The 25,946-nt window shown below is 46.7% G+C and overlaps 2 protein-coding genes across 2 annotated transcripts; both read left to right on the top strand.

Moving 5' to 3' along the window:
• Positions 1-2,067: 2,067 nt before the first annotated feature.
• LOC148182363 (endogenous retrovirus group K member 8 Gag polyprotein-like) lies at positions 2,068-3,273 on the top strand. Its single transcript, XM_088068729.1, has one exon. The coding sequence runs from the start codon at positions 2,068-2,070 to the stop codon at positions 3,271-3,273; it is 1,206 nt and encodes a 401-aa protein (XP_087924855.1).
• Positions 3,274-4,395: 1,122 nt separating this feature from the next.
• Positions 4,396-7,606, top strand: LOC148182362 (syncytin-A-like). Its single transcript, XM_088068728.1, has 2 exons — positions 4,396-4,399; positions 6,745-7,606. The coding sequence occupies exons 1-2, from the start codon at positions 4,396-4,398 to the stop codon at positions 7,587-7,589; spliced, it is 849 nt and encodes a 282-aa protein (XP_087924854.1). The 3' UTR covers positions 7,590-7,606.
• The last annotated feature ends 18,340 nt before the right edge of the window (positions 7,607-25,946 follow it).

The following is a 25,946-nucleotide window of genomic DNA, read 5'->3' as shown; positions in this document are numbered from 1 at the left end:
ACTTTTCAATGGTTAAAACTGCTGTCAATTCTTAGAAATGGCCAGCTGTTGGCTAGGAGAAAAACTCCCATCAGCCACCAGTGGTTTTAACTTCCTTAGGTGTTTCTCTTTGTTTTCTTAAATGTCAATCTATCACACACACTTAGGTTGCATGAATACCAGAGTACGTGTGTTAAAGGTAGTTAGATAATAGTTTAAGATAAAGAGTTTAGCTTCTGTGATAGTTATTTGTAGGTTGTTGATAAGTTTAGAAAAGATATTAGTATGGAGTATAAGTATTCCCCCTTCAAGAGTTAAAGTGAGCATATTTGAAAGCTCGTTTAACCTTAAAACTTAGCTGTGATTCTGAAAGCATGGTGTCATTTGCATGGAACAAACTGCTTATGGTAATTGTGTTGTGTATAGTCCCTACCAACTGTCTGCTGACTAACATCCAAAAGCGACAGAACATATGGGTCACTCTGGCACACTTGACAGGTCAAAAATCAATGTGTCTAAGCCTAACCACACCTGGAGATCCTTTCGCACCTGTCTCATAGGAGTCCCTGAATGGGATTCTCAAACATTTAAGTTTAGTTAGCAATGAAATTCGACTGAATCGATCAGCAATGTTGCAAGAGTGCAATCGCACTACTGGCTTCACGTCAAGACAGCTTGAAGCCTGCTGACAAGCAAAAATTATTGAAATTCTCAATGCTACCATAGGGCCCCTAGAAGAATTAGATTTGTTAGGCTCCACCAGTACCTCAGGTGGATGGATAATGTTTGAGCCGCCAACAAAAAACCACTCCAACAAAGTGATGTAACACTGGGCTACAGTTAACCCTATAGTTGATCTCGTCACTAACACTGAAAGTAAAGCTTTTTATTCATGGTGCAATCTCACAGGATGATTAAAGCAACTACCTGTGGAGGAATGGCTAGAGAGCAAAGGTCATATTCCCATGCAGCAGTTAGCTGGGAAAGAGTTAGACAATGGAGTACAGTTGGTGTGAGATGTTGCAAAGTTCACGAAGGCCTTAGTGATAACTGTTAACTGAGAACAGGATGCTGTGATCAGAAGAATGTGAATTCAGCATAGATGAGCGATCACAGGAATGTAGAATTAGGTGGAGTTGACCTTAAATGAAATATCCAATAATGAGCTTTCTTTTGCACTATGTATGAGCCTAATTACTGATGCTACTATATAAGTGGTTTTAGAGTTACTAATAAACGAGACTTGCTGATCATTCATATTGAGTGCTGCATTTTCTCCCGCTGAACTCATCAAATGGCGCCCGATCAACAGGGACCTTTGGGACCTTTGGGACTTTTGGGACCTCAGAGACCTTTGGAACCTTTGGAACCTTAAGGACTTTTAATAGCAGTCGGAGTTGGCCAAGGGAGTCGGCGACAGGGGACGGGTCCTTTGCAGCAAGGACGGCAAAAAAGCAACGGCTGTGCTGCATTCCAGGCAACCTCGGAGGAGGGTCCTGATCGCACAGTAGGGTTGCCGCGCCCAGGCGACCTCAGAGGAGAGTCCTGCCGTAACGTGCTGCCGAAACCTTGTAGGGGCTGCAACAGCGCTGACGGTAAGATGGAAAGGCAAGCAGCATATGATTTATTTACCTGCTTTTTAGAAAAGCGACAGGTTAAAGATTTTGATTTGCGCAAGGAGCTTCCTGGACTTCTTGCTTATGGGTATGCTCAGGGTTGTTTTCAGAATCCCCATACAGTCCATGAATTAAGTGAGTGGTGAAAATTTGGAGATAAATTGTGGGAAGCTACTTTAGTTGATAAAACTGCTAAAAAATTAGGAAAACTGTGGCGGACAGTTCATAATGTTCTTTTGCAGTATCAGACTGAACAGGCACAAAGGCATCTGCAGCTATGTCAAAAAATAGATTATTAGAGGGAATTAATGAGTGTCCGTTGCCACCAGCCACGAACACAGTAATCTTAAACCCCCCCACGCAGTCACTGACCCCTGCTGCAGCTGCTAATCCTTTTGTGTCGTCTCAAATTCCTTCACCTACTAACCTTGATTCTGGAACAGAGCCTTCGGCACCGTTACCATCCTCCCCTATGGGAAATAAATCTGTCCCTGAGGTAGGGCGTGAGTTAGGTGAAGTTATTGCACGGGAAAGAAGAGAGACATGGGCTACGTTAGCACGGAATATTTTGCAAGAGGGAGATCAGGAATTAGTAGACGCTGTATTGGAAGTAGCATGTCCCGTAACCTTTGCACCAATGCAAGGGGGAGGAATACAAGCTCAAATTACAGCTTTGGGTTGGAAGTGGTTATCACAGTTGCGAGCTACAGTCAGTCAGTTTGGAGTGACCAGTGAACCGGTTAGACAGATGATTGATTATTTGTGGGGTACACAGATTTTGTTGCCTGGAGATTGTAAGAGTATTATGAAATTGATTCTTAGTCAGCATCAGCAGTTGTTGTTTAATGCACACTGGCAAGCTTATTGTCAAGAAAGTGTAAATGTGCAAAGGCAGGCAGGTGATCCACTGTATGGATTAACTTTGGAAGAACTTATGGGCTTAGGAGCATATAGTCAAGTGGAAGCACAAGCTATTTTGGGACCAGATAAGTTGAGAGAAGGAATGCGGTTGGCGCGAGCTGCGTTTGATCGGATCAAGGAGCCAGGAGGTATTCCATCTTATATGGGCATTAGACAGGGGCGAGATGAGCCATTTGGAGCATTTATTGATAAAGCAGCTTCAGCTATAGAGCGAGCAGGTGTTCCTGAATATATGAGGGGAGCATTATTAAAACAATGTGCCTTACAAAATTGTAATCCAGCAACCAGGTCAATTTTAAATTCCCTAAATGCTAATTGGACTATTGAGGAAGCATTAGAGAGAATGTCTAATATACCGGTGGGCTCACAGGCAATGTTAGTCCAAGCAATTAAAGAACTAGGACGAGGGTTAGAAAAGCAGGCTGCATCTAATCAGAGTCAAGTTTTAGCAGCTTTTGCACCCCTACAAGCGGCTACAACTAACCATGGCAGGATTCCAACCTCCCGATTCAAATGTTTTCGCTGTGGCAACCTTGGACACATTCGGAAGGAATGTACTGTACCATCTGTTTGGTGCAATCAGTGTCGGTCCAATACCCACGCTGATAATGTCTGCCGCCGGAGATCGGGAAACGGGAAGGCCAGCGCGAGAAGCTGCCGCGCCAGGACACAAATAGCAGCTGCCGGAACATCAGTGCAACTTCCCTCCAGCCTGCCACATCGGGGAGCCTCGGCCTGGACCTGGCAGCCTCAGTGACTGTGGATTTATTGACATCACAACCCTACAAGATTCCCACTGGAATTATTGGACCAGTGATAATAAATGGCAAAGCTATGGGTGAATAGTGTTGGGACGTTCATCTGCTAGTCTAATGGGACTATTTATTTTACCTGGAGTAATTGATGTGGACTATTCTGGTGAAATATATATCATTGCATATACACTGGCACCACCAGCCAGAATTGATAAGGGACAGCGAATTGCACAATTGGTGCCGCTGCCACAATATACCCGTCAATTGACATCATTGAAAGATCAACCACGGGGAACGAGTGGATTTGGTTCTACAGGAGGACTTACATTGCTTACCCTGGACTTAAACACTCGACCCAAGTGAACAGTTGTTCTCAATTATAATGGAGAATCCCACCAATTAGAAGGACTATTGGATACTGGGGCGGACTCAAGTATTGTTGCTCCACAATATTGGCCCCAAGAATGGCCTTTGTTGCCTAGTATGGTTACTGTTACAGGGGTGGGAGGCTTAACTTTAGCAAAAAGGTCTCCACAAATCCAGATTCAATTAGATGGAAAGGTCATCAATTCTGTTTTGTCAATTGTTCCATTACCAGACAAGGTTCAATGTCTAATTGGACGAGATATTTTGTCACAACTTGGTGTTATTTTGACCAATGAGCACCCTTTAGAATAGAGGCCATTGTTTGGACTTTCCCACTCCCACTTAAATGGATTATTCAGGAACCAGTATGGGTTGAACAGTGGCCTTTAAAAAGGGAAAGTCTCCAACAAGCTCACCAATTGGTGCTGGAACAATATCAACAAGGGCATTTAAAGTTGTCAACAAGCCCTTGGAATACTCCTATTTTTGTTATTAAAAAGAAATCTGGGAAATATCGATTGCTGCATGACTTACGTGCAGTAAATGAACAAATGGAGCCAATGGGGGCGCTACAACCTGGTTTGCCCAATCCTGCAATGTTGCCAAAAGATTGGCCCTTGTTAATAATTGATTTAAAGGACTGTTTTTTCACTATCTCACTGCATGAACAGGATACTTGCAGATTTGCTTTTACCTTGCCTTCATTAAATCAAGCAGAACCAGACAAGAGATTTGAATGGACAGTTTTACCACAAGGTATGCGTAATTCTCCTACCTTGTGCCAGCTTTATGTTGATAATGCTTTGCAGCCACTACGTCTTCGATGGCCTACAACTATTATTTATCACTATATGGATGATATTCTTTTTGCTCAGTCACAACCTTTTGCAGATAAACAAGTTAAGGACATTCAAACACAACTATTTCAGAATGGACTGGTTGTTGCACCTGAGAAAATACAGCAGTCATCTCCATGGAAATATCTCGGGTGGACTTTAACTGAGCAATATGTTGCCCCTCAGAAACTGTCATTAAACATGTCGCTTCATACTGTTCATGATGCTCAGCGATTGCTGGGAGATTTACAATGGCTTAAACCTGTTGTGGGTATTCCTAATGAACTCTTACAATCCTTACGACCTTTGTTAAAAGGTACTGATCCTACAGCACCTATACAGGTTACCAGTGAACAACAAGAAGCTCTCAATAAAATAATGGACTGTATCCAGACAGGTGTTGTTCGTAGGCGAGATCCAGACTTGGACATTAACCTTACTGTATGGTTTGGACCTCACCATCTCATCAGTGCCTTAATGCAGCAATAAAAGAAAACAGGGGAGATATGGGTATTAGAGTGGTTGTTGTGTGTTCACTGATGCTGGAAAGAAATCTCGTACAGCTGCTGCTACATGGCAAAATTCAGAAGGAAAATGGAATCATCATATTATTCCAGCTCAAAAAGAGGACATGTTACAAACTCTGGAATTGGTTGCTGTTGTTTGGGTTTTGGTGCAGTTTAAGGGTCCTGTTAATGTGGTAACTGATTCATTTTATGTTGCAGGAGTGAGTGAACGTATTGAAAATGCAGATATTAAGGAAGTAAAAAACCCTCGTTTATATGAACTGTTTTTGCAGCTTCAAAGAGCAGTAAAGCTGAGGACTGCTGCCTTTGCTATTATCCATATTCATAGCCACAAATGGCATGTGGGTTTCAGAGAAGGAAATGCTAAAGCAAACCAATTGGTTTATAAGGATCCAAAAACAAGACTGTGGGGAGGTCCTAGCAAGGTACTGTACTGGGGACGTGGTTATCTTTGTGTGTCTACCCCCACAGAGCTTGTTTGGGTGCTGAGCCGATGGACTAAACCTGCTGATCCCAGTGATTTACCTTCAGCTGATACAGAAAATTTAGCAGATACTTCTTGTTCTCTACCATCAACATAGAGACGGGATCTGATGAACTCTCACATGAAAATTTTGTGTACAATACCAAATTGTGAATGTTATCCTTTTGTATGTTACATTTGTAAAGTGTGTAAGGAAAAGTGGTGGATACATTCTAAGTGGGGTCGGTCCCCAAGAGGGATTTGTACAGAGTGTTACAACTTTGAAAGAAATTTAACTGAGATTGCATTACAAGAAGGTGTGCAAACAGGACAATTTGAGAAAGGATCTGAGAGATGGTGGGAGATTTTTGCTTTTGGGATAAATCCAGAAAATTATTGTTATCATCCCAAAACCCCTTTACCATATATTCTTGAAATAACCACAATACGTTGTCGTAAGACACTTACACAAATCAGGTGTGATATCCCAGGGGTAAAAAATAAAAATTGGGAGCAATTTTTAAAACGGCAGTCTCGAGAGAAAAGGTCTTTCCCTGAAAGTTATCCCTGCTGCTGAGAAGATGGAACACCCCGTGGTTCGAAGCAACCAAATCGACGGGCGAGGCAGAGGGGTAAAAGAAAAGGGAAGCAAGATCTCACATGGGATCCAGCTAAGATGCTGGCTGAACTGCCGCAATCCTTTTAAAGTCCTTAAGGGACTACCTCTGATCAGGTTATTGTTGTGGTTTACCATGATAAAGGGAAATGAAGGTTTTTTGATTGACATGGATGAGAGACAAAATATGTGGGTAACATGGGCTAATCAAACTGGACAGGATAATTTTTGCCTTTCAATGGCTACCCCTTCAGATCCTTTTTGAACTTGTTTAGTTGGTGCACCTTTAGATGATTCACTCAATGCCACAATGTTTAAAAACTGGACAAAGAATTGGAAAACACCCAAGGAAGCAAACAAAACATTATGTGAAATTCCATCAGGTAGATTCAGGATCAATATCTGTGACACAGGCTTAATTCAGGCAAATCCCATTGGAGCTCAAAATTGGTACATTGCTACAGGTTTAAATGTTACTGGGTCAGAACCACAAGAGTTAAGACTATTAGGTTCAGCCCCTAGCAGTTACTGTTTAACTTTTGTCAATTGGGCTAGGAGTAATCATGCAAAAAGGTCTCATGGGCCAAATGGTACAAATGTTTCTCCACAAAATTTGCTATACTTGCAAAATAATAATGTATACTGTGGCAATTGGTCTCGCAAAGTAAATTCTAGCAGTACACCTCTACAATTACCACCTGGTATTTTTCTAATTTGCGGAGATCGTGCATGGCAAGGACTGCCAGCAAACATTAATGGAGGGCCTTGTTATTTTGGGAAATTGACATTGTTCGCACCCACTATACAACAACTATTAGGAGCCAATAGAACCAGGTTACGAAAAAGGAGAAGTGTGTTTCAGTTGGGACCAGAATGCAAAGATCAGGTTGAGCTTTGGGAACGTCCTACAGTGATTGTGTCATCTATTTTTACACCCGGAGTATCTAGTGCTCAAGCCTTAACACAGTTACGACGACTGGCATGTTGGACAGGAAAACAGTTTAACATTACGTCAAAGGTTTTATCTGATTTGCTTTTGGATATGAATAGTGTTAGGCATGCTGTATTGCAGAATAGAGCTGCTATTGATTTTTTGCTATTAGCACAGGGCCATGGCTGTGAAGACTTTGATGGGATGTGTTGCAGGAATCTTTCTGACCATTCAGTGTCTATTCATGCTCGTCTTCAACAACTACAGAGCAATATGAAAAAATTAACCATGGAAACAAATCCATTAGAAGAATGGTTTCAATCCCTAGGTCTCACAGGATGGTTAAAAAATTTAGCACAAATGGCAATTGTTGTTATATTGATCATTGTGATTGTGTTACTGTTTATTCCTTGCATACTACAATGCTTGCAAAACATGGTAAAGAAAGCTACTTCTACAGTTTTGTTAGTACAAAAAGAAAACAGGGGAATTGTGGAGGAATGGCTAGAGAGCAAAGGTCATATTCCCATGCAGCAGTTAGCTGGGAAAGAGTTAGACAATGGAGTACAGTTGGTGTGAGATGTTGCAAAGTTCACGAAGGCCTTAGTGATAACTGTTAACTGAGAACAGGATGCTGTGATCAGAAGAATGTGAATTCAGCATAGATGAGCGATCACAGGAATGTAGAATTAGGTGGAGTTGACCTTAAATGAAATATCCAATAATGAGCTTTCTTTTGCACTATGTATGAGCCTAATTACTGATGCTATATAAGTGGTTTTAGAGTTACTAATAAACGAGACTTGCTGATCATTCATATTGAGTGCTGCATTTTCTCCCGCCGAACTCATCAACTACCTAGTTCCATATTCCTAATCTGTGGAGATAGAGCATGGAATGGAATTCCAGCTAGTCCACATGGAGGACCCCGTTATCTTGGGAAACTTATTTTGTTCCATCCAAACTTACATCAATTGCTGAATGTAGCTGATAAAATTAAAAAACATCAAACGTTCAAAGCAAAGCCTAGAAGAATTACAGTGTGATGATGTTATAGACCCAGACTTTTGGGGTCGTGGTATAATATGGCTAGCCTCCCTTTTTGCTCCAGGAGCACCTGCTGCTAAAGGCTTGTCAACTCTAAAAAGGCTGGTTTGTTTGACCAGGGAAGAACTGAACTTAACATCCACAATGTTAATTGAACTTTCAGCCTATGTGAATAGTGTACATCATGCCGTATTGCAAAATCGAGCTGCAATTGACTTTTTGCTCTTAGCACAAGGACATGGTTGTGAGGAGCTTGAAGGCAAGTGCGGTTTGAATCTTACTGATCATTCCGTTTCAATCCACAAACAACTACAACAAGCTACAGAATGAGTTACATGCCCTGAGAAAAGATAGTGACCCCATTGGAAGTTGGTTTGCCATCTGGGGCATCACTGGAGGGCTGAGGTCTCTTGTGCTATAAGTGGGACGGTTTATACTTATGGTGCTAATTGGGATAGTGGTTTTAAGTTGTATGGTATCTTGTCTTCATAGAGGTGTAGAACGAATCGTATCCAAAGCCTGGCTTGCACAAAAAGAGAAAGGGAAAATTGTAGTGAATATTTTACATTTTAGTAAAAGCCTGTCTGCACACACCAGCCTTTGGTATAAGTGGTGATATTAAAGGCTAAAGTCCTTGAAACTCTCCTAAAGCAGAGAAAATGAAAGAAAAAGAGTATCCTTGTGTAGAGGAGAAAGAATTTAAACCAATGTGCATTAGCCAATGGTAACTTGCTTAGCCTGCAGACCCTGTAAAACCCTATAAAAGGTGTGCTAAAGATAGAAATAAACTACATTAGCCATACTTCTGTGAAGACTTGGCTGAATAGCCTGACTGGTTTCTCAATAGCTCAGCAGTGAGACCCCAAATTTCCAACTCCCTGTGAAACCTCAGCAGTGACAGCCCCAGTGTTCCTATCTCTGGGACACCACAGAAGTGAGAGCCCCAATTTAATCCATTCTGTGACACCACAGCAGTGACAGCCCCAGTGTTCCCCTTTCTGTGACAACAAAGCAGTGACAACACAAATCTCCACCTCTCTGTGACACCACAGCAGTGACAGCCCCAATTTCATCCCCTCTGTGACACCACAGTATTAATAGCCTTAGTGTTACCCTCTCTGTGACACCACAGAAGTGACAGCTGAAGTGTCCCCCTCACAGTGACATGATGGAAGTGACAACCCCAATTTCATCGCCTCTGTGACACCACAGCAGTGACAGCCCCAGTGTTCCCTTCTCTGAGACACCACAGCAGTGACAGCCCCAATTTCATCCCCTCTGTGACACCACAGTATTAATAGCCTTAGTGTTACCCTCTCTGTGACACCACAGAAGTGACAGCTGAAGTGTCCCCCTCACAGTGACATGATGGAAGTGACAACCCCAATTTCATCGCCTCTGTGACACCACAGCAGTGACAGCCCCAGTGTTCCCTTCTCTGAGACACCAAAGAAGTGACAGCCCCAGGATTCCCCTCTCTGTAACACCAAAGCAGTGACAGGCCCACTGTTCTCTCTGTGACACTACAGGAGTGAAAGCCCTCATGTTCCCTTCTCTGTGACACCTCAGCAGTGACAGCCCCAGGATTTCCCTATCTGTGACACCACAGCAGTAATAGCCCCAGTGTTACCCTCTCTGTGACACCACAGAAGTGACACCCCCAATTTCATCCCCTCTGCGACACCACAGCTCTGACAGCCCCACTGTTCCCTTCCCTGTGACACCTCAGCAGTGACAGCCCACATTTCCGCCTCTCTTTGACACCAGAGCAGTGACAGCCCCAGCGTTACCCTCTCTGTAACACTAGAGAATGATAGCCCCAATTTCATCCCTACTGTGACTCCACAGCAGTGACGTACTCAGTGTTCCCCTCTCTTTGACACCAGAGCACTGACAGCCCCAATTTCATCCCCTCAGTGACACCACAGCTGTGACAGTTTCAGTGTTTCCCTCTGAGTGTCACCTCAGCAGTGGCACCCCAAATTTCTGCATCTCTGTGACACCAAAGCAGCGACAGCCCCAGGGTTCCCTTCTCTGTGAAACCAAGGAAGTGACAGCCCTAGTGTTCCCATCTCTGTGACACCACAGCAGTGACAGCCCCAGTGTTCCCCTCTCTGTGACAACAAAGCAGTGACAGCCCCAGTGTTCTTCTCTCTGTGACACTAGAAAATGACAGCCCAAATTTCATACTGCCTGCGACTCCACAGCAGTGATAGCCCCAGTGTTCCCCTCTCTGTGACTCCACAGAAGTGACAGACCCAATTTCATCTACTCTGTGACATCACAGCAGTCACAGCCCCAATGTTCCTCTCTCTATGACACAACAGAAGTGACAGCCCCAATTTCACCTCCTGACACCACAGCAGTGACAGCCCCAGTGTTCCCCTCTCTGTGACACCAAAGGAGTGACAGACCCAATTTCATCTACTCTGTGACACCACAGCAGTCACAGCCCCAATGTTCCTCTCTCTATGACACAACAGAAGTGACAGCCCCAATTTCACCTCCTGACACCACAGCAGTGACAGCCCCAGTGTTCCCCTCTCTGTGACACCAAAGGAGTGACAGACCCAATTTCATCCCCTCTGTGACACCACAGCAGTGATAGCCCCAGTGTTACCCTCTCTCTGACGCAAAAGAAGTGACAACCGCAATTTCATCTACTCTGTGACACCACAGCAGTCACAGCCCCACTCTTCCCCTCTCTGTTACGCCACAAAAGTGACCGCTCCAAGACCCCTCTGTGACATCTGACCAGTTACAGCCTCCATGTTCCCATCTCCATGACACCTCAGCAGTGACATCCCGAATTTCCACCTGAGACACCACAGTAGTGACAACCCCAGTACTTCCCTCTCCATGACACCACAATTGACACAAGAAGTGACAGCCCCAATATCATCCCCTCTATGACACCAGTGACAGCCTCAGGGTTCCCCTCTCTGTGACACTAGAGAATGACAGCCCAAATTTCATCCCCTCTATAACTCCACAACAGTGACACCCTTAGTGTTCCCATCTCTGTGACACCTAACCAGTGACAGCCCAAATTTCCTCCTCTCTGTGAAACTTCAGCAGTGACAGCCCAAATTTCCTCCTCTCTGTGACACCAAAGTAGTGACAGCCCCAGGGTTCCCCTCTCTGTGACGCCACAGCCATGACAGCCCCACTGCTCTCCTGTCTCTAACACCACAGCAGTGACAGCTCCACTGTTCCCCTCTCTGTGGCACCACAGCAGCGACAGCCCAATTTCCCCCTCTCTGTGATAGCACACCAGTGACAGCCCCAGTGCTCCCGTCTGTGACAGCACCCCAGTCACAGACCCCATTTCCCCCTCTCTGTTATGCCACAGCAGTGACAGCTCTTGTTGACACTGCTATTGGCCGCACCAGAGCTCCAGGCTAGCTCTACAGTGTGACTCCAGCTCAGGCAGTCGCCAGGAGTGGGGAACTGCAGGGAAAAGGCGATCCCACTGCAGAACCTTCAGAGTGCCGATTCACTCCGAGCTTTGCTAACTCAGGCATCGTGGGTGGTGGTAAAATTACGGAGGAGACTCTCTTGGTAGAAATTCCGAGGAACTGGTTTATTAAGGAGAGGGTAGGAACACGAGGCTCTGGGCTGTAAGAGTTCTGGATCAAAGAGAGCCCTGAGCACCTCTGTGCACTGGGTTTTATCTCAGGGGAGGGTACAGTCCAGGGTCCAATGGGAGCTTGAGGAGGGAGGGGTGAGGGGAGGAGGTTACAATCTCAGGGGCCAATGGGGATACAAAGAAGGCAGGAATGAAACATATCAACCAATAAAGTATCTAAGAAGGGATGACATACATGGAAGGATCTAGAAGGAGAGGTGGGGTTTACAATGATTCATGGGGAGTTGGGGCAGGGCTAAGGTGATTGATAAGGAGCATTCAAGAAAACTAGGAGGGGTTTACATAGCACACAATTGGAACTGACCAAAGTAATCAATGGGAAAAAAATCATGAACATACCAACAGACAAAATACCAACAATTCCAACAGAATTAAATAAACATATTGCAACATCCAGTGATACCCGCTTTATAACAGCACAGCAGGGGAACGCTGTAGCTGTGACTGCTGTAGTGTCACAGAGAGGGCAACTCTGGTGCTGTGTCTGCTGTGGTGTCACAGAGAGGCGGAAATTTGGGCTGTCAATGCTGTAGTGTCCCAGTGAAGGGCACACTGGGGCTTTTACTGCTGTGGTGTCACAAAGAGAAGGAAATTGAGTCTGTGACTGCTCCAGTGTCAGAGAGAGGAGGAAATGGGGCTGTAACTGCTGTGGTATCACAGGGGAACACTGGGGCTGTCACTGCTGTGGAGTCATGGAGGGCAGGAAAACTGGGCTGTCACTGCTGCTGTGTCACGGAGAGGAGGAAATTGGGATGTCAATGCTGTCGTGTCACAGTGAGGGAAACACTGGAGCTGTCACAGCTGTGGTGTCACAAAGAGGAGGAAATTTAGGCTGTGACTGCTGTGGTGTTAGAGAGAGGAACACTGGGGCTGTCACTCCTGTGCTGTCACAGAGAGGGGAACTCTGGGGCTTTGACTACTGTGGTGTCATAGAAAGGGGAACATTGCGGCTGTCACTGTGTTATGAATGGGCCAGAAGACCAGCTCCTTTTAAAAAGGCCTTTATTGAATGATACACATCTGGGGTGGGGGCCCGAGGGGTCGCGCACACTGCCACTGCTCCCACTGGACAGAGGAGGAGGATCCATGCAGCTTTGTCTCTAGGACAGAGCTGGGCTTTCCTTCCTCATGGGAGTCCGTAGGATGACTGTTTTACCGGCTCGTAGTCCAGGGAGTCAGTCCTTTCCAGTTCTTTTTTAGGTCATGGTGACCACTTCTAAGCAGGCTCAGGTGATGCAAGAAGATGGTCTCCCTTCTTAGCTCATCAGGATATGTTCTTTTGGTCCTTTATTCTCTTGTTGGCTCATTGTTGTTAGGGGTTTTTGTCTCCTGGCAGCACTCAGTCCAACCTTGTTTGTTGCCGCCTGTTTGTTCACTTTCATTAAGTTTAAGGTTGGTGTGTCCCAGTTACTCCCCCGCTATCCCAACGTGGTTTGTCCCCAGTTGCCTATCATTGTAAACCACTCCCCTTTTTCCAGATTGTTCCCCATCCATCGCTTTAATCCTGCCCCTGAGCCCTATCAATCCATGTACACCACACCTTTTGTTCTGGTTCCTTCCCTGCTTATCACCCCTTACCTGATGCCCTATTGGTTGTACAATTGTCTTCCCTCCCCCGGGTCCCTACCATTGGTTCTGTATGTTGTAAACCCTTCCCACAACACCTCCCCTGCTGCCGTCCTATTGGTTGTAGTATGAGCCGCCCACTGACTTTAAAACCTGGCGCACGAAGGTGCCCGGGGTCTCGGCTCGGACCTTCTCCTCGTGATCCCAGCCCCGTCCCTCATCACCTTTTCCCTGCACCTGCTAGAATAAACTTGTTCCTGGGAAATTGGAGGACTCCGAGCACTCTCTCTCCCTTTACCGCACCCTGCGTCGCCCTGCGAACCATAGAGCCCGAGCCCAGAGGAGCTCTAGAGGTTCCGGGTCGAGCCACACAGTGCTCACCTGGTTCCCCACTCCTGCCGCTGACGCTTGGCACGAGCTAACTGAGGCGTGAAGGGCCGAGCGGGCAGCGACAGCTGGCGCCCAACGTGGGGCGGAGCTCTAGAGGTTCCGGGTCGAGCCACACAGTGCTCACCTGGTTCCCCACTCCTGCCGCTGACGCTTGGCACGAGCTAGCTGAGGCATGAAGGGCCGAGCGGGCAGCGACACTTGTTTGCGTGCAGCCTCAGGCGCCATTTTGGGGAGCAGTGGAGGCACTACCCAAGGGGAAGGGGATACAATGTAAGGGAAAAGTAATCGGGGGTAAAGCAGGGAGAAAGCAATCGGGGGTAAAGGCACTAAAAATTCCAACAATCAATCAAAAGTGATTAGCTCTTAATTCAACAACTCATAACTTTAGAATTTCATTTCCCACAACATTCCCCCTCTTTCTTTTTGATTAGGCTTAAGCCCACATCAATTGGCAATTTCTGATTCCTGGAAATAGAACCTCCTCAGTTTTTGGTATTGGTCATAGACCTTCTTAGCTGATTTATGTTCCTCTTGTTGACTTTCCATGACCATAATTTTAGTATGTTCAGTTGTTTTTGAAATTTGAGTACTTGCTTGGATTGTGGATGACATTATTCTGATTCAACAGGGGAGCAGGCAGCGTAGAAATAGTAGGCTTGTTAGCACGGCTGCAGCTACAAAAGGTACCTTCTTCCACCATTTTCCCTTAAATGACCAGAAGTCATCCCACCAGCTGTTGTCTAGCAAAGGAGTCCATTCTTGAGTGCCTACATAAGCAATTTTATGGATCTCTGTGGATATGTTTTTAATGACCTCTCTCCTATCATCTATCTCTAAGCAGCACTTGGAAGAATTAAATTTACCACAAATTCCCCCCTCTTCTGCCAATAGATAGTCCACTGCCAACAGATAGTCCACTGCCAACCGAATTTGATAGATAACTGCTCTGGTTTGTGCCAATTGAGTACTTATGTGATCAAGAGCTGAGGCTGTTCAATTGGAGATTACTTCAAGTACTGCTTCGAGTCGGATAATCCAATTTAACATGTAAATTGGGGTATGGTATCCCCAGGATCCGTCCTGGGCCCATGTTGCTGACCCATAAGTTTTAATGATGTCCTCTGGTGTCCAAATTCTCCCTTTCCATTTCTGAGTGTTTTCCATGTCAATTACATCCCTTCTCCTTCGGTTTAATTTCTTCAAGTCATCATATACTGGAACTCCCAGGCTCATCCCTGACTCTTTAGGTAGAAGGAAGAAGGCATGCTTGATAATGCCTATTGCACAGCTCCCTGTCCAATCCTTTGGGAGGACAGTGTAAGCAACATCTCCATAAATCCAAAACAAGTGGTCAGGGGCTTCCCAAAAAGTATCTGTTATGTGTGTGGGATGTTCCCAAAATTTAGGTATCTGCTTTATTTCCCAGAAGGGGTTTACTCCCTTGTCTGCACATTCATGGAGGTCATACCCCTCATGATAAATGCATCCCTTCTCTTTCTTTTCAATTGCCCAATATCTATTTGTTCTCATGGGATCCACCTAGTACCTAGATCCTTTGTGATCAAATGCCTTTTACAAGCCATCCTTCTGACCAGAGTAGCATAACTTTTCCCTGTTCTCAGTATACATTCTTCACCAATTACTTTTGATTTCAAATCCCATCTCCCTTTAGCTCTCTTCATTAAGAGCTGGGATTTTGGTTCTGTTTTTTTCCATTTGAGGATTTCCAATGGTCCCATACTAATTCCTTCCCATGGCCACAGTTCAGACATTTTTGTACTCCCACAAACCCAACAATTAATTATATTTAGTTCTTTACTGATCCTTTCCACCAAATCTATGAATAAGTTCTTCCCATCAGGTATCTCTAATTTGTCCATTTTTGGTACTTTTGTTAGTAGTTTTTCTTTTATCAAGTCCTTCATTCCTTCTTGCTCAAAACGGAACCATGCTTCTCCCATAGGGCATTCACCAAGTAGGCGTTGCCTAAACAAGGCAGTATTCTTTGCAAGCCAATATACTTTCCCGCCCTCTTGGCAGGCTGTTAACTGGGAGTGGTTAAATTTGGGATTTATGTTAGTGTGGACCCGGATTAGTGAGCCAAGGTTCTCCCCATCGTAGAGAGGATGGTAACATTTGGAGCATGCATTCTCTCCACTGTCTATGGTGTTCCTCATCACCAGGACTATTATTAGTCCCCTCAAGAGTCTGGTGTGAACCATTTCTCAATCTCACCCAGTCTTGCCTCTTGAGTCGGGGAGTTCTTATTTCCTTGGAAAGATGACCAGGTTTGCTTCCTCCCCTTTCTCTACTAATATGATGCTTTCTTGGGAAATGCTCTGTGGGAGATGTTTGGTCAGGTCACACTTACGTAAGAAAGTTTGTGAGGTCACGCTTATACAAGAAATTACTCCATAAAGTCACACTTATACAAGTTCTGGGAGTAATAAAGAAAACTTAACAAACTTTAAACTTGAGTAACAGTAATTATAACCGTTATAACTCTTTAAAACTCAGGATTTCAGTCTTTGTTAGGTTCTACCACCAGTCTTTATCAGTCTTTCTTCCTTTCCTTTTTAAAAGTTACTTTAAGGTTGTTTGAATTGGGTAAAACAGTCCACTTGGGTGAGTTGGTTGTGTCCTTACGAGATCTGGTTCATTACTTGGAGGGGGTACCAGTCCTTTTACTCTGGAAATGTGCGTCCAGCCTTTTTCTTGAGTGCCGCGGCGACAGAAAGCCTGGAGCACCGCGACTTCTCTAGACACAGCCTTGAGAAAGGCTGGCCAGAAGTGCGTGTGAGCAGCTTCGAGCAGTCGAGTGATTCCAGCTCAGCTCAGTAATAGTATAGTGATTTCAGCTCAGCTCAGCTTGGCTCAGCGGCAGTGGCGGGCAGGCAACACAAGAAGCAGGGACGAGATAGCTGGTCCAGCGTTCCACCAAGGCACAAGCCTTTATTCAGGCAGAGCTTCAGCGAAGGGTGCAGGTAACAGCGAATCTGCCAAACAGGGGAAAACCCAGGATATTTATGGGGAAGGAGAGGGGCGGGGGGAAGCCCGAGATACCTGTATCGGGGTGGGACAGCAGGGGAGAACACCAATGGGGCACAACAGTTTAACATATCTAACTCAAAGACCCCTGTGAGTGACACATTGTGTCTCTCACAGAGAAGTACCTCTTCTCCAGGGGAGAGCCAGGATCCCAGGCCCAGTGGGCTCCTCCATACCCACAACTCCCCCTTCTTATTAAAAAGGCATCCCCTAGAGAGTTAGCTGATAGCTTCTTAAAACATGAAAACATACTTAGGAAGATAATAACAATCAAGAAAACCCAACAAATGTTCTTGAGGATGGAGGCAACCCATCTCTCGAGTCCCCAGCTCACAGAAAGGTCTTCAAGCCACTGGGGCTCCTTTTCAGCCTGAGTTTTTGGACTGCATGTTGGAGTCTCTGGATGCGGGCATGGATGCCTTCACTGGGGCTGGAGAGGTTAAAGCAGCCCAAACCATCTGATTTCTCGCAGCCATGTCCATGGGCCAGGAGTAGAAAGTCTATGGCAGCTCGGTTTTGTAGCGTAGCATGCCTAACAGTCTCTTCATCTGTCAGGAGGTCACTCAGGACAGAGGAGGTCCGGTTGGCCTGCTTACCAAGCCAACACTCCAGGTGAGAAGGCTCACCAAGGGTTTTAGCAGCAGCCGCCCACGGCAAAAATGCTGACATCACCACCCTCTTTGTGTAGGACCGATCTTTAATTTGGCTATTGCAATTTTCATCTAATTGGGCAAGATCTTTCTTTTGGCGGGTCAATTCATTCTTTTTCAGCCAATCATGTATTAGAGTTGAATTTGGAGTGAGGATGGTAAGCTGTCCAAGCGTGCAAGGACCTCCCCAGAGTCGGGAAGGGATTCCTGCCCACACTCTATCCCCACAGATCAAGAACACTCCCCGGGGCAACACTCTGGGATAGTGAGAGGAGGTAGATCGTGTGCTGCTGGTGTAATTGCACCATTTGGATTGACTGTAAATTTCACTGTTGGGAGTCACATTTTTCCTTGATTTAATTGCCTTTTGGTATTTCGAGGCAGGCCATACATTGGCTACTGGGTGATAATTAAAATTTATGCAATAGGTAGCTTTGGAGGATCCCAAAAGCTCTAATTCCTGGGGTTCCTCTGGTGCATGGGGCAAGATCTTTGTCCACTCATCCCAAGTGTGTACTGGGTTGGGTTCTTTCCCTGTGAAAGGATATTCATGGGGCTTTAAAGGAATCCCTATCAGGCAGGATGACAGAGGGTTGGTGGCGCTGCCCATGGACAAGCACATGTGGTCTTGTTGGAGCGTCTTTGCGAGGGTGATCCACACGTTCTCCTGGGGCTGTGCTACTAGCCAGGCATCCATAGCTGATGTTTTCAGGAGCATCCAGATAATCAGGAACATCAGGAACTCAAGAATGGTTTTGCTCTCCATTTTCTACAATAGGACATAAAAGATTAGTTCTGATTTTTGGAGGGGGGGGAGCTATTATCTTTCTCCCTTTCCTCTCCTGTATCCCCCCTCTTCAAAAAAAAACCAAGAAAACAAAAAAAACGAAACAATTATAAGCGAGATTATTCTGTGTATTGGGGACACATGACCCGACACCAGCAGCAGCACAGAGGTGCACTTTGGTGAAAACTAACAATTTGGGCTAGGCAATGAGGGCAAGAAGGGGAAGGGGGAGGGAGTTAAGAAGACTTGTGTACTGTCACGGTGTCAGGCGTGACGTTGGCAGTCGTCTCGTTGCGGCCCTGGTAGCAGGACAGTTTGGCCTCTGTCTGGTTGTTGGTCTGGCAGCAGGTCGGTTCGGTGGACTCTGATGACGTCTCCGTTTCCAGGCTGCAGTGGGCTGCTGTTTTTCTGGAGCTGTGTGGGTCTCAGGAGACTTTGAAAGTTCTGAATCTGGTGCAGGGTTTGTAGGGCCTAAATAAGGTTTCACATTTTTCCCTGGGAGACACTTAGGTCCTGATGGTGTGGACACACACGCATACCCTCTTCCCCAGGTAATCAATGGGAAAGGTCCCGATGTCAGTTGTGATGCAGGATCCTTGATCAGCACTGGCGGCTTCTCTGTGAGTTTGGCATGAGTTGAATTAGAGAAGTGCCGTATTACAGGGGGGTCAGGCTCTGGAGGCGAGCAATTGGGAAAGTTCATGACATATAGAGCCTTACAGAGCCTCTCAATGGGGGGAATGATTTCTGTTCCTCCCCGCTGGTGATCAAGGACTCTTTATAGGTTTTGGTGGGTTCTCTCTACTATTGATTGCCCTGTGGGGGAATGAGGAATGCCCGTGGTGTGTTTCACCCCCCACTCATTGAAAAAGTCTCTTAATTTGTGAGAGGTGCAAGCAGGTCCATTGTCTGTTTTCATTTGTTCTGGGACTCCCAGGGTTGCAAAAGCAAGGAGAAAATGTCGGATGGTGTGCTTGGCATTTTCTCCTGCATGGGCTGAGGCAAACACTGCACCAGAGAAGGTGCCTACGGAGACATGTACATATTTGACTCTCCCGAAGGACGGGACGTGAGTGACATCAGTTTGCCATATCTGGCAGCAGTTCAGTCCTCGGGGGTTAACCCCGGAGTTAACGACTGGTATTTGGAACGATTGGCAATTAGGACAGGTGGCAACTATTGCTCTAGCTTGGTCTCTGGGTAGTCTGAACATTCTCATCAGTGCAGGCACGTTCTGGTGGAAGAACTGGTGGGACAATTTCGCTTGTGCGAAAATGTCAGGGACATTGGCTGCCTTAGCAGGCATGGCTAAGGCGTCTGCTCTCCTGTTTCCTTCGGCAATGGCACCTGGGAGGTCTGTGTGCACCCTCACATGCATGACATAGTAAGGTTGCTTTCTGTGAGATATAAGATATACTAATTCAGAAAGCAATTTGTATAAATTTGGGTTAGAGACCTCTTTTAGAAATGCATGTTCTGCTCTCATAGCTATTCCAGCCACATAACCCGAATCAGTCACCAGATTGAAAGGTTCTTAGAATTTCTCAAAAGCTCTGACAACGGCTGCTAACTCAGCAATCTGTGGTGATCCCTCGACCACTTGGACATCAGACTCCCATTTCTGTGTCTTGGGGTCCTTCCAAGTCATGACTGACTTGTGGGATTTCCCTGAGCCATCTGTGAAAACCGTCAGGGTCTGGAGCGGTGTTTTGCTCTGTAATGATTTGGGGACCAAATTAAATGTGGTTTTGAAAAGTCTGTGGCCAGGTGGGTGTATAGAAATTTGGCCTGAATAGCTATCGAGAGAAAACTGAAGGCTCTCATTGGTTTGGAGCAAAGGCTCCAAACTTCCAGTTGCCAATGGGAGGAAGATGCAGGTGAACTCACAGGCTGCAAGAGTACAGAGACGGACTCTAGCTCTTTTAATGAGTTCAGCCATGATTTCCTGCGGGGTGGTAATAGTTCTAGTGGGCTGGTTATGTGTAAAAATCCACTCGATGATAAGGAGAGGATCCTTCAATGCCGTGTCCCATTGAAAAATGAGCGCGTGTAAGCGCGGGGCCTTACCCAGGATAACCAGCTGGAAGGGCAGGCTGGGCTCATACCGGTGGGCTTGTCGTGAAGACAGGGCTTCCTGGACCTTGGTGATGGATTCCCAGGCCTCTGGCGTGAGGGAGCGTGGTGAGTCGAGGACCTCACTGCCACGGAGCAGGTTGAAGAGGGGTGCAAGGACTTCTGTTGTTACCCCAAGCAGAGGGCGTATCCAGTTGATGGACCCGCAGAGCTGATGTAGGTCCCGCAGGGTCTTGGGGTCGTCTTTGATGGTCAGCTGCTGGGGCACGATGGTCCGCTCGCGGATCTGGAGTCCCAGGTAGGTCCAAGGGCAGGTGTGCTGGATCTTGTCCTCTCGGATCTCAAATCCAGCGTCCTCAATTGTCTGGATAGTTTTTTGTAAAGTCCGGTGCAGATAGTCATCGTCAGCAGCACAAACCAGGATGTCATCCATGTAGTGGAGGATGACGGCATCTGGGAACAGGGTCCTCACAGGTGACAGAATGTGGGCCACGTACCATTGGCAGATGGTAGGAGAATTTTTCATCCCCTGAGGAAGGACCCGCCAATGGTATCTTTTTAAAGGTGCTTGTCTGTTTGGAGAGGGAACTGAGAATGCAAATCTGGGAGCGTCCCGAGGATGGAGTGGTATGTTGAAAAAACAGTCTTTGATGTCAATGACAGCCAGCTTCCAATTCCGGGGGAGCATTGAAGGGGAGGGCATGCCAGGCTGGAGGGGTCCCATGTCCTCAATGACATCGTTGATCTTCCGGAGGTCGTGAAGGAGTCTCCACCTGTCCTTGCCTGGTTTGCGTAGGACAAAGACAGGGGAGTTCCAAGGGCTGTTGGACTCAGTGATGTGGCCCTTGGCAAGCTGCTCTTCCACAAGGGCTTCCAGTGCGCGCAGTTTGGTCTCAGACAGGGGCCACTGATCAACCCACACTGGATGGTGCTGTTTCCAGGTGAGTTGGGGGATGGTAGGCGTGGCGCGCTTCTCAGTGACCCCAACTAAAAATCCCTGCTGGGAATCCACAGAGAAGCCCCCCATTGGGACAGGAGATCCTGTCCCCAGAGGTGATTGGTGCTCTCACCACAAATGGCCTGATGGTTGCCATTTGTCCCTCAGGTCCTTCGATAACAATATTCTGTTTGCTCCTCATGGAAGCTGTCATTCCTCCAATTCCTGAAATCATGCCTGCTACAGGTTGTAATTCCCAATTGTCTGGCCACTCAGAGAGGGCGATGATGGTAACATCTGCTCCAGTGTCTATCATTCCTGGGCGCTGAATCCTTTTCCCATAACAAAACAGGCTACAGTCCACGATAGGTTTGCAGGACCCCACAACCTGTGTCCACATAGCACTGGGGCTGAGGGGAACATGATCTGGGCAGTCACTAGGAAGTAAAAAGGCCTGTGCCACAGGAGTCTGTTCCTTTAAATAATAAGGAGGGTCTATGCAGGTCAGAGAGATGGAAATTTCATCTCCAGGGTATATAGTCTGGACCTCAGGAACAGTATGAATTTGTCCTGGACAGTTGGTAGGATCCCCAAGTATTAAGATGTTAGAGGGACCGCCTGGTGGTCCACGTTTCCCTGTGGGGACTTTGTAAACACAGTCACCCTTCATATGTAAAGAGAGTCTAGTTACCAGTTGATGCTGGGTTCCCATCTGAAGCGCTCCACCTGCTGGGCTTAATATCGGTGTCCCCGTGGAGGCAGGATGATGGGTTTGGCAGGAGGGGTGGAGCAGTGTGGCATTTGATTTGATGTCGAAACGCGGGGCCGTTCCACGCTCTGCTTGAAGTTTCCTGAATGCCAGTTCTGTCTGGGGAACCGTTGGTGGGCTGGCGGTTGTATAAAATGTCTTTCTGGACAGTCTTTGAAAAAAATGTCCAGGCTCACCACAATTAAAACAACAATTTCTATTGGGGTCTGCAGCATAAGCTCCAGATATCGCCTCTGCCACTCCTTTATTCTCACTGTATTCTCACTTGAGGCAGAGGAGTGTTTGTTTATACTCCTGTATTCTCACTTGAGGCAGAGGAGTGTTTGGTGCAAGCTTCAACCATTTGATTTATGGTTGGTTCGGGGTCCAGTGGGAGGGCTCGCAAAACTGCTTTGCACTCCTGATTAGCATTGGCCATTGCTATTTTTACTAATAATTCCTTTTGCGCCTGTGGGCTCTCTATGTGCTTTTCAATGGCCATTTTTAACTTATCAATATATTTAATAAAAGACTCAGTTGCCCCTTGCTTAATATTGGTGAAGCACTGCGTTGGCACTTTATCATCAGGGGTGGTAAAAAGAGATATCTTAGCAGCATATCTTGTAAAGCTGCTTCAGGCAGGTCCCGGGCCTGATCTCGGGGCTTTTGGAAATCTCCTTCTCCTGCTAATTGCTCTAAAGTAAAATTAGGTCTGTTAGCATCTCTTGCATAAACATTTGATAACTGCTTTAAATGTTTCTTCCACTGCCTCTCCCACAACATGTATTCTGCTGGAGAGAGAAGGCAGTTCATAATATTCTTGATGTCATGGGGGACCATGACGTGGGCAGAGAAGGAGGCTTCCAGCAAATGTTTAAAAAAATGTGAACGCCTGCCATGTTCTTCAGCAGCTTTGCAAAGTTCCTGCAGTTCCCTATAATGAAGGGATTCCCATGCAGCAACCTGTGCCCCTGTCCTGTCTCTCCTCATTATTACAGGAAAGGCAAGTATTTTCTGGGACAGAGCTGAGTTCCCCGCCCGTGTGGCTTCCCTCTGCACCTCAGCCCAGCGGTCTTCATACTCAGAGTCTGAATGAGAAGATTTACTGCTCTCATCTCCTAGTGGAGATGGGGCGCGCTTGCTGGCAGCGAGGGGCCGGCTCGGGTGTCTAGAGCTGGCCCTTTTGTGGCTGCTTGGGGAAGCCGGGGTGGCCCCACTCCAGCCGGAGCCGTCCCGACCTCCGGGGCACTGGGTCCTTGGAGCGGGAGCGCCGCCAGGGACGGAGCCCTTGCACAAAGGGACAGGAGCGGGGTCTGCAACGGGGAGGGGTTTCCTGATGGATGGGGCAGGGCCCGACGCGGTTACACCCAACGACGCAGTGGGGGGGGAGGGGGAGCAGGATGTGGCAGGAAGAGAAGGGGTGAAGGCGGGAAAACCGGGGTGGGAGTGGGACAAAATGGCGGGGCTGGCCACGCTGCCAGCGCCAGCTGTGCTAGCGCTAGGAATTGGGGGGGACACAACCGGGTGTGAGGGCATAGGGGAGAGGGTAGAGGAAAGGCTCAGAGCAGCATGGCCACTGCTGCCCTGGTACGGGTAGAGAGACAGTAGGGAGGCGTCAGAGAGACGGCAGCAGCTCTGTGCCTGGGGGCAACGTCCACCCCCCGACTGACTCTCAGATAGGGAAAGGGGTTCGGGGACACCTGGAGGGGCTGACGGGGTTGGGGGGTTTAACTGGGGACCCAAAACTCCCTCTTCTTTTTTTCTCTCTTTTTCCAATGAGAAAATAATATTTTGAAACACAGGAAAAGACTTTGCAAGAGAAAAATCCCCTTTAGCTTGAACTGTCTATAACTTTCTTCCCACATTATCCCAAAAAATTCCTGATTTAGCAGAGTCTGAATTAATTCTAAAATGTTTAAAAACCCAATGAATAAATCTTTTTAAATCCCCTTTAGAAAACTTAAAATTTCCTGCTTTTAGGGTATTTACAACTTGGATATAAAAGTCCCTCTCAGGTGGGGTCGGTCTCCGTACAGAGGTCTGATTACCCATCCTTTTTCACTCCCCACCCAGCAGTAAAACAGCAAAGAAAAGAAAAAAAAAAAAAAGCCTGAAAGAAAAAAAAACCTTTCACGGGATACACTTACAATATTTCTTCGGCAGATGCCGGCGGGCGAAAAAAAAGCTGCTGGGTAAGTGGTCACCTGGCGGCCGGTCCTCAGGGGTTTTTCCTTGCCCCTGTTATAAATTTGTATTGTGATAGTGGCTTTTGCAGATGAATATTATATGTTAAATACTTTTTAGCTATGTATGTACTTTTTTTCTTGCTAACAAGTCTTAAGCTTAAAAGAATTTCCTAGGTACAAGGCAAGGAAACCCCAGAGGGCAAGGACAGTGAGGCCCAAGCTCTTATCAAGAGAACAATAGAGGCCAAACTGTTATCAGCGAAAGATACGAGACCCAGCTGTCCTCAGGGTAAGGATGACGGCCCCGGACTGTTATCTGCCCTGACCATTTGCAAAAAGAAAGGAAACCAAACTCCAGAAAAATGCTGACCAGCAAGAATAATGATGACCAGCAAAAAATATATGCTGACCAGCAGAAAATAAAACTGTGAAGAGCATGATCCAAGAAGGCGGAACCAGGGAGGGGACATGCTTGAATATGCATTAACCCCTCACAGCAAGGAGGGGATAAAAAGGGGATCCCTGGGATACCAGGTGTGCTCTTGGCAGCGCGCCAAGGCACCCGGCCGTTTTAACCCTTTGCTTTATTTCTTATGTCTCCTAATTGTCTTTTATTTATATTAAATTCTTTTTATAATTTATTAAGTGAATCTCGTTTTTAAGACCCCAGATGGTCAGATGAGGGTCCCGGTCGCAGCCTCCTGGATTGCTTCTTGCTAGAACGCAAGCAAGCTTCCTCAAGGTGGGGCGGCTCAAACGGCGGCTCGCCTCGCAGCTAAAACTGCGAGTGGACGCTTTTTCAGGGCTTCTTCAAAGCCCCCACGTTCGGGTCGCCAGTTGCCACGGCGACAGAAAGCCCGGAGCACCGCGACTTCTCTAGACACAGCCTTGAGAAAGGCTGGCCCGAAGCACGTGTGAGCAGCTTCGAGCAGTCGAGTGATTCCAGCTCAGCTCAGTAATAGTATAGTGATTTCAGCTCAGCTCAGCTTGGCTCAGCGGCAGCGGCGGGCAGGCAACACAAGAAGCAGGGACGAGATAGCTGGTCCAGCGTTCCACCGAGGCACAAGCCTTTATTCAGGCAGAGCTTCAGCGAAGGGTGCAGGTAACAGCAAATCTGCCAAACAGGGGAAAACCCGGGATATTTATGGGGAAGGAGAGGGGCGGGGGGAAGCCTGAGATACCTGTATCGGGGTGGGACAGCAGGGGAGAACACCAATGAAACACATCAGTTTAACATATCTAACTCAAAGACCCCTGTGAGCGACACATTGTGTCTCTCTCACAGAGAAGTACCTCCTCTCCAGGGGAGAGCCAGGATCTCAGGCCCAGTGGGCCCCTCCGTACCCACACTTGAGTCCGAACTGAAGTGTATGAGGTGAGTAGCACCTGAAAGGGACCTTCAAATTTAGGGGTTAGCGGAATGTTGTTCCATGATTTTATTAAAACCCAGTCCCCAGGTTTAATCTGGTATGTATTGGAGTCTAAGGGTGAAGTCTGAGGCAGGTACCCTCTCTTTCTTAATTCTTCCAGTGTTTTCCCAATAGTTTTTAGGTAGTTCTGGGTTACATTTTCCCCTTCCAAATAATTCCCCGTGCTGTAGGGGGTTATTAGAAATGGTAACTCAAACATAATTTCATAAGGGGAGGCTCCTATATCTGACCTGGGTCAGGTTCGGATTCACAGGAGGGCAAGGGGCAAACATTTAAGCCAGTTCATTTGAGTTTCAGTAAAAACCTTGGTAAGCACATTTTTAAGAGTTTTGTTCATTCTTTCTACTTTTCTCAAACTTTGTGGGTGCCATGGGGTATGTAATCTCCACTTTATTCCTAAAGCTTCGATTACTTTGTGTAGAATT

Source organism: Pseudopodoces humilis, chromosome 32 (assembly GCF_049639895.1).
Source record: "Pseudopodoces humilis isolate 2021_Gansu_Grassland_sample_001 chromosome 32, ASM4963989v1, whole genome shotgun sequence".
Classification (NCBI taxonomy): Eukaryota; Metazoa; Chordata; class Aves; order Passeriformes; family Paridae; genus Pseudopodoces; species Pseudopodoces humilis.
This window is presented reverse-complemented; position numbering and strand designations above follow the sequence as displayed.

Bases quoted from the DNA above. Each gene is read 5' to 3' on its own strand.
- LOC148182363 (XM_088068729.1), top strand. From the start codon at position 2,068: ATGGGAAATAAATCTGTCCCTGAGGTAGGGCGTGAGTTAGGTGAAGTT.